Source organism: Furipterus horrens, unplaced genomic scaffold (genome assembly GCF_987537825.1).
Source record: "Furipterus horrens unplaced genomic scaffold, mFurHor1.1.pri manual_scaffold_13, whole genome shotgun sequence".
In the NCBI taxonomy this organism is placed as follows: Eukaryota; Metazoa; Chordata; class Mammalia; order Chiroptera; family Furipteridae; genus Furipterus; species Furipterus horrens.
Genome location: NW_028327183.1, coordinates 55409038 through 55423810, shown reverse-complemented (window position 1 = coordinate 55423810; position 14773 = coordinate 55409038). Strand labels below are relative to the sequence as shown.

The 14773-nt window shown below is 52.1% G+C and overlaps 2 protein-coding genes across 2 annotated transcripts; both read right to left on the bottom strand.

Annotated features, from left to right (window-relative positions):
• Positions 1 to 3363: 3363 nt before the first annotated feature.
• LOC149995444 (leukocyte immunoglobulin-like receptor subfamily A member 5) lies at positions 3364 to 5943 on the bottom strand. The gene is made up of 6 exons (XM_090259228.1): positions 5837 to 5943; positions 5683 to 5718; positions 5213 to 5497; positions 4739 to 5068; positions 3649 to 3699; positions 3364 to 3500 (listed from the first exon to the last, which is right to left on the bottom strand). Exons 1-6 carry the CDS (start codon positions 5868 to 5870, stop codon positions 3364 to 3366), a joined length of 873 nt encoding a protein of 290 aa, XP_090115354.1. The 5' UTR covers positions 5871 to 5943.
• Positions 5944 to 8551: 2608 nt separating this feature from the next.
• On the bottom strand, positions 8552 to 12841 carry LOC149995443 (leukocyte immunoglobulin-like receptor subfamily A member 6). Its single transcript, XM_090259227.1, has 7 exons — positions 12808 to 12841; positions 12557 to 12592; positions 12102 to 12386; positions 11639 to 11950; positions 11139 to 11420; positions 10541 to 10840; positions 8552 to 8683 (listed from the first exon to the last, which is right to left on the bottom strand). Exons 1-7 carry the CDS (start codon positions 12839 to 12841, stop codon positions 8562 to 8564), a joined length of 1371 nt encoding a protein of 456 aa, XP_090115353.1. The 3' UTR covers positions 8552 to 8561.
• Between the last annotated feature and the right edge of the window lie 1932 nt (positions 12842 to 14773).

Below are 14773 nucleotides of genomic sequence, written 5' to 3'. Positions count from 1 at the left end.
AGAAAGAAGGAACTCCTACTATCTGCAACAACATGGATGGAACTAGAGAGAATTATGCTTAATGAAATAAGCCAGGCAACAAAAGAAAAATACCATATGATATCACCTAATGCAGAAAACTGAGGAACAACACAAACAAGTGAGCAAAATTGAACCAGAGGTATGTAAACAAGGAATAAATTAACAGTAACAAGGGGTATTGGGGGAGGGAGAGACGGGGGTAAGAAGGGGAAGGGTCTAGTCAAAGAATGTGTATGAATGACCCATGTACATGGACAATGGGGTGGGGATTGACTGTGGGAGAAGGAGTGCGCTGGGTGAGGGGAAGCAATGGGGAAAAAAGTGAGACAACTGTAATGGAAAAACAAACAAAAATGTTTAGTAGAAAAAAAATGAAAGCAAAATAAACAAATAAATGAGCCAGCAACCCCCCCCTCCAAAAAAACTTCACACATAGGAAAGTGAACAAAAGAAAATGTAAAGTATGGGAATGCAGGTTCAGTGAATATTAGAAGGACAAGTATTTTCCTTCACACTGTATATTTTCTCCATACCTGATCCCTCCAAAATTTGGCATTCTGAAGTAAGTAATGACATAAGGTTCTTTGCATAAAACTAATAAGAAAGGTTGCTAATAGAGGTTTTGTCGACCATGACTCTGACTGGAATGTCATGCCTGAAGGAGACATGCCTGGGCTCTGGTTGTTACCAAAAAGTCCTGAGGAACTGGGATTGACTTTTGAAGGTAATAAAAGCCCATGAGAAGAAAAGGCCTGGTGCCTTGGTTGTTTGTGAGGTCCATGGTAATCTTTCCAGGGAAGGAATGAAAGTTGCTTTCCTGAAAGATAGCTAGAAGAAACCTTAAGGCACAATGGAAAACGTGAAGGACTTGGAAAAGACAGGTGTTTACAGGCAAGGCTGAATGGCAGGTATGTGGCTCAGTTTCTGTGCCCTGAGGGCAGACTGAAGGTCACCCTAAAGGTTCCTTGTGTAAGTTCCAGCAAAGCAGAACTAAATATCATATGTGATCATCTGCTGCTCCTGTTGTGTTTATGCAAACAAACAGGATAAATTAAAAATGAACTTAATGCAGTCCCTTTAATGACAAGGAGGGTAATCTTAAGGAGAAAAATCATGACTCAAAGAAAATCACAATGCTCAGTGGTAGACTATAAACTAGTGCAGCTAACTATCTTTAAACTTTATTTTTATTTAGTTTGTTTTCATTTGAAAGTTAAACTAGATCTGTGACATCATCAAAGATGCTTAATTTACAGGCAAGAATGTCAAATGTTTTGCAACTGGATGTCTTCCCAGGGGGGAAAAAATAAAAAAGAAGTCACCAAATGGAAGTCACGAAAATCATTGAGCAGACCTTCTAACACTGCACTATATTTAACCCCTAAACAGATTACACGGGGCTCTATTCCTTCTTTTTTAAAAAAAAGATTGTATTTACTTATATTTAGAGTAGAGGAAAAGAGGGAAAGAAACATTAATACGTGGCTATCTGTTGCACGCCCCCAACTGGGGACGTGGTCTGTAACCCAGGCATGTGCCCTGATTGGATATCGAACTGGCAACCTTTTGGTTCACAGGCCGGTGCTCAATCCACTGAGCCACACCAGCCGGTGCCATTCCATCCTTTTATTGATAGTGTTTCTCCTGGTATGCTGACCTGCTGGATGAATGATGTCCCTTTTTGAATGTTGTGGAATGGAATGACCCTGCGTGCCTTCTTTTGAGAATCTTTTCTTATCGACCCGCCACCACGTTTGAAGATTGACATGCATTGTTCTTGATGATTTAATATGTGCTTTTGCACTGCCCTGGGGTAGCCCCTGGTGAGCACATACCTCCCATCCTTCTTTTTCAGTCATGGGGTTTTGTGATGTGTGCTTGCTTCATAACATGAGTCACGCCGGTCAACGTTGCTGTGGGAGGAACTCACGCCTGCATACACATTTTCGCCAGCACGTAGACGCTGTGGTCACAACTCTACATTTCCTCTTTTTCACTGGGTAATTCCAACGTACTCCCCCAATTGGCTGAAGTGATTTTCACCTCCCCCACAAGTGCACGTGAGTTCTGAGTCCATCTATCGCCAGATCTGATATGTTTTCTTTTGCCTCTTGCAGGAATGTTCTGGGGTTATGCTGTCACAGTTTTACTGACATGGCGCCATCCCACTGCGGTAGGAATTAGCATTATCTCTAAAAGATTATAGATACGGGTCAACACAGGGTGCACGGAGAGGTGTGGGGCAGGCAGCTTACTCAGTGGTGACAATAATTCTGTAGTCTCCCAACTATGCATTCGGTGGAGTCTCATTGACATTATGGGTTGGCCATAAGGAGGGAATTTACATTGCAGAAATTGGCAAATGACACAAGTTGGAGCACCCTATGGCATGTTTCTTCAGGGCAGCACACACCAGGTGGTTCGTTCAAACACCCACAGGTCGATGCCAGGTTAGAACAGTTCTGGGGAGATGGCACACGAGGCAGCTGATGAAGATGGGGAGGACGGGGTAGGGGAGGGAGAGGGTGGTAGGCATTGGATTTATAGTTCCCAGGTTTGTATCTGGTTTAGTTAATTTAATCATTTCTTGAAACCAGGTTAACTTCCATGAACTGAAGAGAAGAAGATGCAACAATAATTATCTGCTAAAGGAGACTTCTGGCCAAGATGGAGACTTAGATAGATCTGTGTGTCTCCCTCCACAATGAAGAAGGAACACAACTACCTCAAAACTAGAGACAACCAGAAGTTCCAGAAAATCAAGCTACACAGAAGTTCAACAAAAAAAGATATAAAGAAGAAATACTCATCCAGACAGGTAGGAGGGGTGGAGCCAGGGTGGAGAGGATGCGGTGTGGTCACAGCAGCAATGGCGGCAGCGACGGGCTGGCGGACAGTGGAGTCACGCCTTTTAAAAAGTCGTGAGGGTGGAGGAGAGCAAAGGGAAAAAAAATGGGACTTCTGTAACAACATAATCAATAAAATATACTTACAAATATAATTATCTGGTAAAGTAGTGATTAGAAATAAGGAGCACTTTATTACATAACAGTAAAGGACAGGAGCTTTGAATGTGGGGACTCAAATCAGCCACAGGGGACGAACCCTCATGTGAGGAAAGAAGGGGAGTCATTGAAGACAAAGAGAGAAAACACACATTTACTGTGGCAGAGTCCTGTACAGGGGCCCTCAGACACTCCCTGCACCCAAACCGTGCTTCCTCTCCCAGACAAATTCGCAGACAGTTGCCCCAGCTGCGGCCGAGAGTGTCCTTCACTACGTCCTGGCCATTAGATGGGCTCCACGCTCCCCCACTCTGCACGGTGCCGGTCCCCTCGGTGTTCACGTCCTGGCTGCAGCGTGGGCCCTCCTCTCACTGTCCCGAGCCAGACCCAGCAGCACCCCGAGGAGGAGCAGAACCAGACCAGCCACGCCCATGCGGGTGAGATTCTCCACCGTGTAGTCCTGGGGGTGGGAGGCTAGGGATTGTGGGTAAACAGGATGCAGAGGTCAGGGCAGAAAAATGTCACCCTAGAATCCTGAATGTCCACCCAGGGCACCTGCCTCCCTCTGACAGGACATGACCCTCTGTCCCAAGCTCCTCAACCCAGACTTTCTCTGCCTCACCGTTCTGGGTGTCTGTCTTGTTCTGTGATGGGCGGATGGTGCCGTCTGCTCCTGAGAACCACAAAAAGGTAGGACCTGACCCAGCCCGTCCCTGCGTTCTCAGGTCTAATACCCACTTCTCGCAACATAGGCTCTGTATCGACCTTAGTGACACCTCTCTCTGCGGAGGAAGGTCCCATTTGGACTCCTCATCGCTCACATGAATGCAGATCCCCATTTCTCCATCCCGGTGGAACCTATTTTGCTGGATTGCCAAGTTCACAACAGTTTTCTCTCCAATTCAATCGAGCTTTGCTCTGCTCTGGTTTCACTCTGGGACCCAGGACCACGTTGCTTAATTGCTTTGGGAGGAGAGTACCCACTTATTCTACAGCTGAGGACACAGGTACTGGGATGAGGGGATGGTGATCTTGGGGTCCGATGTCAGGAGCCTATTGGGTTGAGGGTCTGGGCCTGACCCCCTTTTTAACCAAGTTCATCCCATCCCCCTGGTGTTTCATCACCTATTTAATCCATCAGTAATAATTCTTCACATAGGACTGCCTACCATAGGATATGCCTATGAGTTTATTATGCTTGTATGTAATTTACATGTATGCACATATACACACACATATACACACTTAGACATTAAAGCACACAGAGATCTATGCATATTATTTACAAATGCTAGTGCTGAGTCAGTACGTCATTATGACAGCATTTCTGGTTTTCTGTGGATGAGCAGATAAATAACAAATATATGAATCCACACCGGATGTAATATGCTGTTCAGATTCACACACACACATACACACGTGCACACACACACACACATGCGCACTGAGGGAAGGAGACTATATCAGGTGCAAGGAGGCAGGTCTGCTCTGGGCAGGGTCAGGAGTGAAGGTCTTCCTTGGACGTGACCGTTGAGCTGATTTCTGAACGGGGAGGAGGGGCCTGAGCAGCCCCGTGAGGACCCGTCGCCCTCCCTGAGCCTCCCGTTCTCACTGCTTCTAACTCCCAGGGCCTCTGGGCCCAGAACCCTGGCACCTCCTCCCCTGGCCGGCCACCAGGGCTGCCCCTGAGACCTGCCTCCCCACTAAGTCACTCAGGGGCCAGGATGAGTTGTCCTCACCTGAGACCAGGAGCTGGAGGGCATCACTGGGCTGTGACCACATATGGGGCGTGTTCCTGTAACAGCCGTAGCATCTGAACGTCCACCTGCGGCCGGGGGTCACGGGGCCCACGGGGAACAGGGCCTGGAAGATCCCACTGGGCTGTATCTGTGAGTCCCGGGTCCAGGAGAGCCTGTCCTCTCCTTCCTCAGTCAGAATGAACCTGTCAAATCCCTCCCATGAGTGACACTGGAGCGTCACGTTCCCTCCTGAGGTCACAACAGGGCTGGGCAGGGCTGAGAGGCTGGGTTTGCTGTGCAATCCTAGGAGAGAAGGAGGCAGTGAGTTAAATGGGGCTCACACCTCCCTCACGTCCCCCAGGGCTGGCCTGTGAGGGGGAGACACCCTGAGAGCACCCCCTTCCTGAGGGCAGAGCCTGAGGCTGGGACCCCTGAGTGCCCTCTCACCTGTCACCACCAGCTCCAGGGGGTCACTGTGCTCTGACCGGCCAGCGGGGCTGAGGTAGTAACAGCGATAGATCCCTGCAGTGTAATCTGTCATCTGTGTGATGGGGAACTTGGCCTTGTCCCTGGGCTCCAGTGGCTTCTGTCTGTCCCAGGGAACTGGTCTTCCCTCTTTATTTAGAAGGTACTCTTCAGCCTCCAGGGTCCCCTGACACCAGATGGTCACAGCGCTCCCCCAGGGGATCACAGGCACTGGCTCAGCCCAGAGGGTGGGTTTGGGGAGGGTCCCTGGAAGGAATAAGTGGCTGGGTCAGAAGTCATTTCCCAACCCCAGTGCCCAGCTGTCAGCCTGGAACATCTCAGACGTCCTTCATCCGTCATCCCAGACCTGCTGTTCTCCACCCCCAACGTCCCAGGGGGTGGCCCTTTGTCCCCAGTGAGGACAGTGACCTGGGACACCGAGGGAGACTCACCTGCCTGCACTGGGGTCCGCAGGCCCATGCTCAGCCCTGGAAGAGAGGCGCTGTGAGAGACGTGCCCTGAATCCTGAGCGGACCCTTCTCCCCATGAGCCCCTGAGTCCTGGGTCCTGGCAGAGCAGGGCTCCCCGCTCCCCCTCACGTCTCACCCAGGCAGACCAGGGCCGTGAGGGTGGGGACCATGCTGTCTCTCCTCAGTGAACCCCACTGTCCAGAAGGAAGAGGCCCCAGTGTCCTCAGGGTAGACCGATGCACAGGGTGTGGTCACTGGGAGGCTGGCCCTCCCTGTCACGGGGTGTCACGTCAGCAGCCTCTCAGGAAAGGGAACATGGTCTCCCCAGGAGCCCGGCCCTCATTCCCATGATGGAGCCAGAAACATCCCAAGCCTCCTGAGATGCCCCTTGCAGGTGAGGTGCCCCAGGGCACGTCCTTCCAGGTCAGAGTCTACCCCAAGGGGCCTCCTGCCCCTCAGCTGTCCATCAGCATCTGCCTGTGCGTCCTCCCCGTGGACAGTGGTCACCCGGGCCCTGCAGGTGCCTCAGGAAGACATGGTCCCTGTGCCTGCAGAGCTCAGACCACAGAGACATGTCTCCCTCTCGCTGTGCAGGCAGGTCCAGTGTCACCGTGACCATGAGCACCAAGGGCACATGCAGGGAAGGAGGGGAAGGAAACACATGCCCCTCCCCCTGGCCCCAGAGTGTGGCTCCTTCCTATAACAGCCCCAATCCAACTTCTCCTTTTTTGTAGCAAAATGATCCACCCCACCTCCCTGAGAACCAACCTCAGAGTAATCCTGCCCCTCAGGGGCCCTTGTCCCTCAGAAGAGCTGTCCCTTCATGATGTGGCCCCGTCTTCATTTATGGCACAATGAGTGGGTTACTTCTTTCATTTGGGGGACAAAGCTGATTTCCATTGAAATATTTCTCCGTGGTCCACGGCCTGTGTGACCTGAGCGCTCATGTTCCATCAGTCCCTGAGCTACAGTTTCATTGTTGGCATCATGTCATGAACCTCCGTCCTCAGGGAGGTTTGGGGTCCGTGGTCCTGTGTGGGTGGGCAGGGTCCATCCTTGGTCTTTTCACATCCGATGAAGATGTTGGGATGAGACATGAGAAGTCAGGTGATGGTCCCCACAGTCTAAGGTGGGCTACGGCTGTGCCCGCTCAAGAGCTGATGCCATTTCAGAGGAAACCAAAACCAAAATCAAAAACGAAAGCTTCCAAAATGGAGAGGGAACCACAACAGAGAAAGGAGGCCAAAGCTGGGGGCCTCTCTGTATCCAGGGGTTCCCAGAATAAAGGCTCCTGCGCCTGTGTGGGCATGACAGGTACCCTAGTGTCCCCTCAGCAGGGAGAAGGTCTTTTGCTAGGTGCAAACTGGAAGCTCTGTGGTCCTCTCGACCATCTGGGATGTCTCTGCCCACTGATGCTGTGCCCGGTCACAGCATTGAGTCACGTCGTGTGTGTGTGTGTGTTTGAAACAGACTCAATCCAGTCTAGTCTGACATGGGCATCTGTCCAGGTCTTAGTGTGAGGCTCACCTTGGAGTCATGCCTGCCAGGCACATCCCAGTCAGATGCTAAGTTTCAGCAGCAAATGTCATGGGGCAGAGTAGCTGCAGCTTTCCACTGGCTTTCAGTCCCGAGGCCAGGACATCCCTGGGAGGGACTGTGTGTGGAGAACCAGGTGTGTGTGCTCTGAGGTGAGTGTCAGCAGGAATGGACCCAGACTCACAGTGGTGTGAGCACTGCCTACAGAGTCAGTAATGGGGGTCATCATATCTGAGAAAACAGAACACAGAGGTTAGGGAATAGTCCTTTTACTGTATATTTAGCTATCTGAAAAAATAAAGGAGACACTTGTATTCTTCAAACAACAGGGGTTATATTATAGAAGAATATGGAATTTTAGAATCAAATTAGGCAAACATCTTAGAGGTAGAAAAAAATTTTGAAATAACACTCAAAATATTATTTCCATCAAGGAGAAGATGCAGCTGAAGATACAATTATGAAACTGGAAGGCAGCAATGGGGAAATGTTTAGGGTGCAAAACGGGGGAGTGGAATTAGACAGTTAAGATACAGGGAGACTAGAAAGAGAGAAGCCCATGGATATGGGGAGTTTCAGGAAAACGTGGTGAGGATGGCATCTGCTACAGCCATAGAGGCTAACAGCTGGGTGTTTTGCAGAGAAGCAGAGAGCACACGCAGTGCCAGGGAGCACAAATCCAGGCTTTAAAAAATTATTATTTCAGAGAGTTGGGTTACAGTCCACTCTCTGAGTTTCACTTTAAACCTCAATGTGCTCATTCAAACGGATGGCATTTCTGAAGAAACTATTATCTGATGAGGACACAAGAGCTCAATGGGTGCAGAGGACATTTTTAGGAATGATTTCAGATTTATCTGTCCTAATCAGGATGCTATGTTTTAAAGTAGACTCTACCTGTATCCATGTATTCAGTTCTCTGAAACAGACTGTGCTCCGAGATGAAGAGCAGTCTACATTGAGGGATGTGCCTAATAGAAATAAGGAAGCATGTAGACTCACACATGGGAAAGGGAACCAGAGCACGAAGGTGCGGATCCAAAGCAGACACACATGTAGCCTCATGCCATTGGAGTGAGAAGGGAAGGGAATCATTCAAAGAAAATCAGTAATGGTGGGAGGACATGTCTGCAGTTCAATAGCACCAGAGTCTCTACAGGCAACGCTTAAGATGTATTTCATCATGTCAACAACTTGTACTGCTGTTGACGTTCTGAACAGTCAGGTCCCTCACTTTGTGCTCCACATGTTTTTGAGAACTTCCTGCTCAACAAGATTTATTTTCAATAATCTACCTCATTGAATGGTGGACTTGTCTTCTGCATTCATGTTCTCACTGCATTGTGGGCCTTCCTCTCACTGTCTTGAGCCTGAAACAGCAGCACCCCAAGGGCCACCAGGACCAAGCCAGCGCTGCCCATGCGGATGAGATTCTCCACCGTGTAGTCTTGGAGGGGGGAGGCAAAAAAAATGGGGGTAAAGAGGTCATAGAGGTCAGGGCAGACTCAAATCACCCCAGTTCCCCTGGATGTCCACCAGGGCACCTGCATTTCATTGACAGGTTCGACATCCTGAGCCCAACCCCATAACTGAGATTTTCTCCTACACTCGAGTCTTGGCATCTGAATAGTTTTGTGATCATCCCAGAGTATCAGCTGCTCCAAAGGAAAAGAAAACATAGGATATAAGTGAGGAAATGTAGAAATGCTTGTCACCTCTTCTGATCTTAAATGGGTCTCTTACACTAACAGTGCCCATCACTGTCCCTGAGGCGAGCATCTTGGGTGTCTTACCTTGCATTTTATTAGAAAGAAAAGATGAACTTGGGGGACTGTAATTTATTCTGAAAGTCAGAACATGAAGAAATGAAGGGCTGGGTCTACCTTTTCATTACTCTACCTCAGCTAGCATCTTTTATTTGTGACTTAGAAATATAATTTCCACCACTTGACAATTCTTTCTTCTTTCTATCATTCTTTCAAAAATAAATGATGGAATATGTGTAATCCACAAATTTTTTGGATCGTGCACTAACATAACCCATAAGTGTTCATTCATTTTGTTGTCTAATAGATCATAAGAAACTAGCAAAATGACAAAATAAAATATTTAGATACCTGCATGAATGTACAGGCCTCTGTACACACAAGGTAAACTCTGATTATGTGACAAATAAAATTCCAGGAAATACAGGGAAATCTTGGAGGGGGAGGGGCAGTGACACGACTTCCTGTGAGAGATGTTTTGGAAAATGACCCGGTTCAGCTGACAACCTGCTGCTCATGGAAACTGAGCAGAAGTCCTGTCACCTCTCCACACCCACGTAACGACATTGGTCCCCAGAGGAGACAGGACATGCTCAGAGTGGACTCATGTTGTATATCCCACAAGGGTTCACTGGCACCAATTCTGTCAACTGATTTAGCTTTTTAAATACCAGGCAGAATAGGCTTCTGCTTTGAAACATGAGAGGACCAAGAACCAGATACGGTAGAATTTTGTCACTGGGACCGTCTCAAGGGGAATGAGCCAACGCCATGTCAGCCTAGACTCCGAGTTGATCCTCAATCACCCAGACCCAGAAACAAGAGGCCCCTTTACTCTGTCTTCCCCTGTGGGCCTCAGTGCACAGGTGCCGGGATGATGCAGGACCCGGGAATCAGCACCACGGACAGAGGCAGGCCTGGCGCCCACTCTTTGCTCCCCACCTGAACGGGGCATCTTCCCCTTCATGTATCTCTTCCCACACTGACCACACAGGACCCAGTGACCTCAGAGCTACTTGAGACATGCGGTCCCATCCTTAAGTCTTCACCGTAATCCCCGGGATATTAGAAACAAACCCTTCTGTAAATATGTGATGTGTTGAAGCATAAACTCAGAATCTAGCCCAAGACAGGGGGACTTTGTGTGTCTGCTTGGCTAGGAGCACTCCGCTACCCCATAGACATACAGTTTGCTCATGTGGGTGAGGGTCTGTGAACCCTAAATGCTGCCTGAAACATGAACCAGAGGAGGAAGTGGGACTGTGCTGCCTCTTCATGTCACTTACAGTCCTATTTACTTTCTCCAAATGTTGGCCCTTCACACTCTTTAGTCTGCTCCATGCACACGCCCAGTACCTCCTGGATCCTCAGACGGGGTGAGGCCTAGAGAGGGGGGACACCTTATCTTCTCTGTCTCTTTATGTGGGTGAGATTCCCCCTATTGGTGACTTCACTGTTTCTCTTTTCTCCCCATCCCAGCCCAGAGCTCTCCTGGGACAGAGTCTGCTCCCTCAGTGGACAGGGTAGGAGTCCCTCACCTGAGACCGTGAGCTCCAGGGGTTCACTGGGCTGTGACAGCAGGTAGGGGGAGGTGCTGAGTGACCTGTAGCACCTGTAGGTCCCTTTGTCACCTGAAGTCACAGGACCGATGACGAAGTAGGCCTGAGAGGGGGCGGCCGTGTCCTGCAGACGAAGCTGCCGGGGAGGACCCGGGGACCCCTCCCTGTGCAGGTGGAAGGTGTCAGACCCGACCTCGGATCCACACCGCAGGGTCACGTTTGTTCCCAAGGGCACAGAGGGCCCTGGCTGGGCTGAGAGGGAGGGTTTTGTGTACAGTCCTGGGGGAGGAGGGGTGTGATGTGCATAGAGCCCCCCCGCATCCTCTGCCCCTGGCCCTGAGCTGAGGGACCATGTCATTCCCCAGGGACACTGTCTGGGACCCCTCGCAGCTCCTCTATGTCCCCCTGGGAGGGTCTCCTTCATCCCCATGACCCACACTCCTCCTTCCTCGCTCCTCCCCCTAAATCTCAGCCCCTCCCAGCCTCTGCACCAGGTCCCTCACCTGCACCCCACACCACCACGCTGACCCTGGGCTGAGCCCTGAGCAGACAGGACAGGGCCGGGCAGGGTCCTCACCTGCGATCAGGATGTCCAGGGGGACGCTGGGGGCCGACCACGCGTGGGAGAGGCTGAGGCCGCAGTAGCACCTGTACTGGCCCCTGTGGGTGAGGTTCACCCGGCCCAGGGGGAAGTCGGGGCTGGGCTGCCCACTGAGACCCTGGGGACCTGGGGTCCCCGCGTCCTTGGTCAGAGCGAATCTGTCACAGCCGGGCTCTGAGCGACACTGGAGGGTCAGGCTGTCTCCTCGCAGCAGCAGTGCGCCCGGCTGGGCCGAGAGGGAGGGCGCCCTGTACACGCCTGGGGAGGGGGGTCGTCAGCACCCAGGGGACACACACCCACCACCCACGGGGCCGCAGGGCCAGTTCTCCTGGTCCCTCCCTGAGCCTCCCCCTGTGGTCTGTCCCCAACACACCAGTGTCCCTGACCCCACGACCCCCAGGGCTCTACTAGGCACAAGGTTCAGATCAGTTACTTGGGTACAGGAAAGAACAGAAGACAAGTGTGGGCCACCTCACCTGTGACCTCGATGTGCAGAGGGTCACTGGGGTGTGACCACAGGTTGGGGTAGGTGCTGTAGGACCCATAGCATCTGTAGGTCCCCCCATGGGAGGAGCTCATGGGGCCCACAGGGAAGGTGGCCTCGGTCCACCACCACCCAGCAGAGGACCTCAGTTCCGATTTCATGCTTCGGGGTGGGTCAGCCCCTCCCTCCATCAGCAGATACATGGTGCCTGTGATGTTCCGTGATCTGCACACGAGGGTCACGTTCCCTCCCGCGGCCACCACTGGGCTTGGCTGGGCTGAGAGGGAGGCGGCCTCGTCCACTCCTGAGGGAGGAGGAGGACAGGAGGTAAAGGGACTGTCACCCCACCTTTCCCAGGTGTCGGCTGTGAGGGGTGGGGCCCCTAAAACCACACTGTTCCCTTCAGCCTCTGAGGAGGAGCCCACAGTGGGGAGGGGACCCAGGTTCCCCCTCACCTGTCACCACCAGGAGCAGCGGGTCACTCCGCTTGGACACTGAGTTCCCAGTGCTGTAGGCACAGTGGTATAGCCCTGCGCGGTGTGTGCCCACGGACTGAATGAGGAACCCGGTCTTGTTGCTGGGGGTCTGTGGGGTCCTCGTGTCCACGGGCTCAGTGCTGTTGTTTTGATACAGAGTGTAGCCCTCCGCCTGCAGAGACCCCTGACACCAGATGGTCACAGGGCTCCCCTTGCTGACCACGGGGCCTGGGTCAGCCCAGTTGGAGGGCCTGGGGAGGACTCCTGGAAGGGAAGCAGACCTGGAGTCTTGGGGTGTCCTTGTCCCCTCAGTTTCCCAAGCTGTAACTCCAGGGCCCCTCCTAGACTGGTCCTCATCAGCCTAGACCCATGTGTGCCCCCAGCTGCCCAGTGGTGATTTCGGGCTGAACCAGCAGGTTTGGGGGGCGACTCACCGGCCTGGACGTGGTCCCACAGGCCCGGACACAGCCCTGGAAGAGAGTCGGGTGAGATTGTCCCCCTTCCGCACACACGGGAGCTCCAGAGCTGCTCTGGCCCCTGAGCACCGGGGTCAGACCCGGGGCTGAGCACACCTCTCCTCCCCCCAGGACTTCTGTCCCCACTGAGCGTCCTCGGTCCTGGGTCCTTTTGGGGAAGAGGATCTGGGAGGTGAGGGGACCCACCCTTCCCTTTCCCTCAAACTCACCGAGGCAGAGAAGGGCAGTGAGGGTCGGGGTCATGGCGCTGTCTCCCAGGGTTCCCCGTGGTCAGGATGGTATATGAGGTCCACAGAGCCCAGCAGGACAGACAGACACACAGGGTGTGACGAGGTCCTGGACTGTGGGACGAGTCACAGTTTCCTTCCCTGCTGCTATCTGGTTGAGAAGACAGCAGGTTCTGGGAGTTTGAAACCAGAATGAGTCTCAGCAGACCCCACACGCCTGCCTCCACCTCATGGGAACCCAAATCCAGAGGGTGACACCTGTCCCAGGAGAGGAGGGGAGAGGACACAGGGCAGGACTCAGGAGCAGCCCAATTTCTGTTGTAGCTTCGACTTCCTTTTCTCAAACCCACGTGACCTTGGGAATTTGACTTCCCTTTCCCCAGACTCTAAATGCAAATTTGCTTCCCCTTTTTCTCCAACCCCGCAACCAATGGATGTTTCCTGAGTAGTTGCCTGTCCTGCATGAACTTCACTGGGGGAGGTGACCTCTACCCCCGGACACTCTCAGTGCTGATCAGTGACACCAGGCAGCACAAACATGTAGGCAGTGGGTGATGTGGGTGTCGTTGGTAATTTGTTGAGAAGGAGAAAAACAGGACAGAAAAAATCAGAGGGCACCTGGCACCTTAGTCATGGAGTGTGGGGACCTGCTGGTGAGGGAGGGACCGGGACACCCTGGGGGTCAGCACAGGGTGCTGAAGAAGGGGGTGATTCTTCTACGGACACGTAGTCACCAGCGAGTGCTGTGCCCTGTCACATGGGCCTCTGCTCCCAGCAGGTTCTCCTGGGCTTTGTCTTCAAGGTATTGGAAGCCTGTTCATTACTGGGGTGTGTGAACGGATTGCTGCTTTGAGAAGATTCCTCTCTGTGGGGAATAGACCTCAGAAGTGGGGTGTGGGTGATCAACTGTGATGGAGTTCCAACTCGTTCTCACCCCCATGGAATGAGCTGCTCAGTCCTCTCAGCGGTTTATGAGAATTTCTCATGAATGCCTAACACAAACCCCACAACAGAAGTACATTTGATGCTGAGTGAGAGGCTGCTGGGGGACATCTTTGTCATTATCTGGTCTAGGACGTGTGCCGTGGCCTCTTCTCTGAGCAGGTTGAATCAGGGGGCGCCATGACAACGCACCATGTGGTCACAACCCAGGTGTGAGGGTCTGGGGAGGGGGGGTGGTCACTGGGATGGGTCTGGTTTGCTGGCAGGTATGGGGACGCGCCCCGGCTTGGTGGAAACTCTGTCCTGCAGAGGTTTCAGGATCGTGGATGTGGAGAACTGAGTTGACCCGGGCACTGATTTCTGTCTGGGAGGAACAAAGGCGGCAGTTCTCTCTAGAGGAGAAAAGCCCTGAACTCCTTTTCCTTGTGCCTTTTATTGAGAAGGATATACAGTCAGGATACACAAGTCACCAATTAACCCCAAAGGCTTTGGTTACTATTAACTTCGAGGGATTACAGATAACAACGGAAGGAGCACAGTGACAGCTTTAGGTCAAGGTGCGCGGGATTCTTGTGTCAGAAAATTACCAGGTGCAGATTTTCATACATTTTTTTCTGCCTTTTATTTTGGACATTCTGTTTATGTTAAGGAGGAGATACACAGAGCAGGGCAAGCTTCACAGCGTCATGTACATCCTTCAAGCCTGACTTCTCACGGGAACCCTTGGTGCAACTATTGGGCCATGCCTGCCTCCAGCTTTCCCAGTTTTCCAGTTGAGACTTACAGGCCTTTTGCAAGGCATAGCACACAGTGGGGCTACAGTTCCCAATAGCACAGAAAGCTGCCCTCTACAGGGAGGAAGGGGCTCTGCTTGGGGTGGAGAGTTGGGCTCAGCCCGCTCGTCAGCCACAGGCACCGTCAGGCAGAATGACTGGTTGTTGCTCCAGTGAGTGGATGCCTGTAGGAAGGCTCCGTGCAGGGGAGGGGCCAGGACAGGTGCACTGAG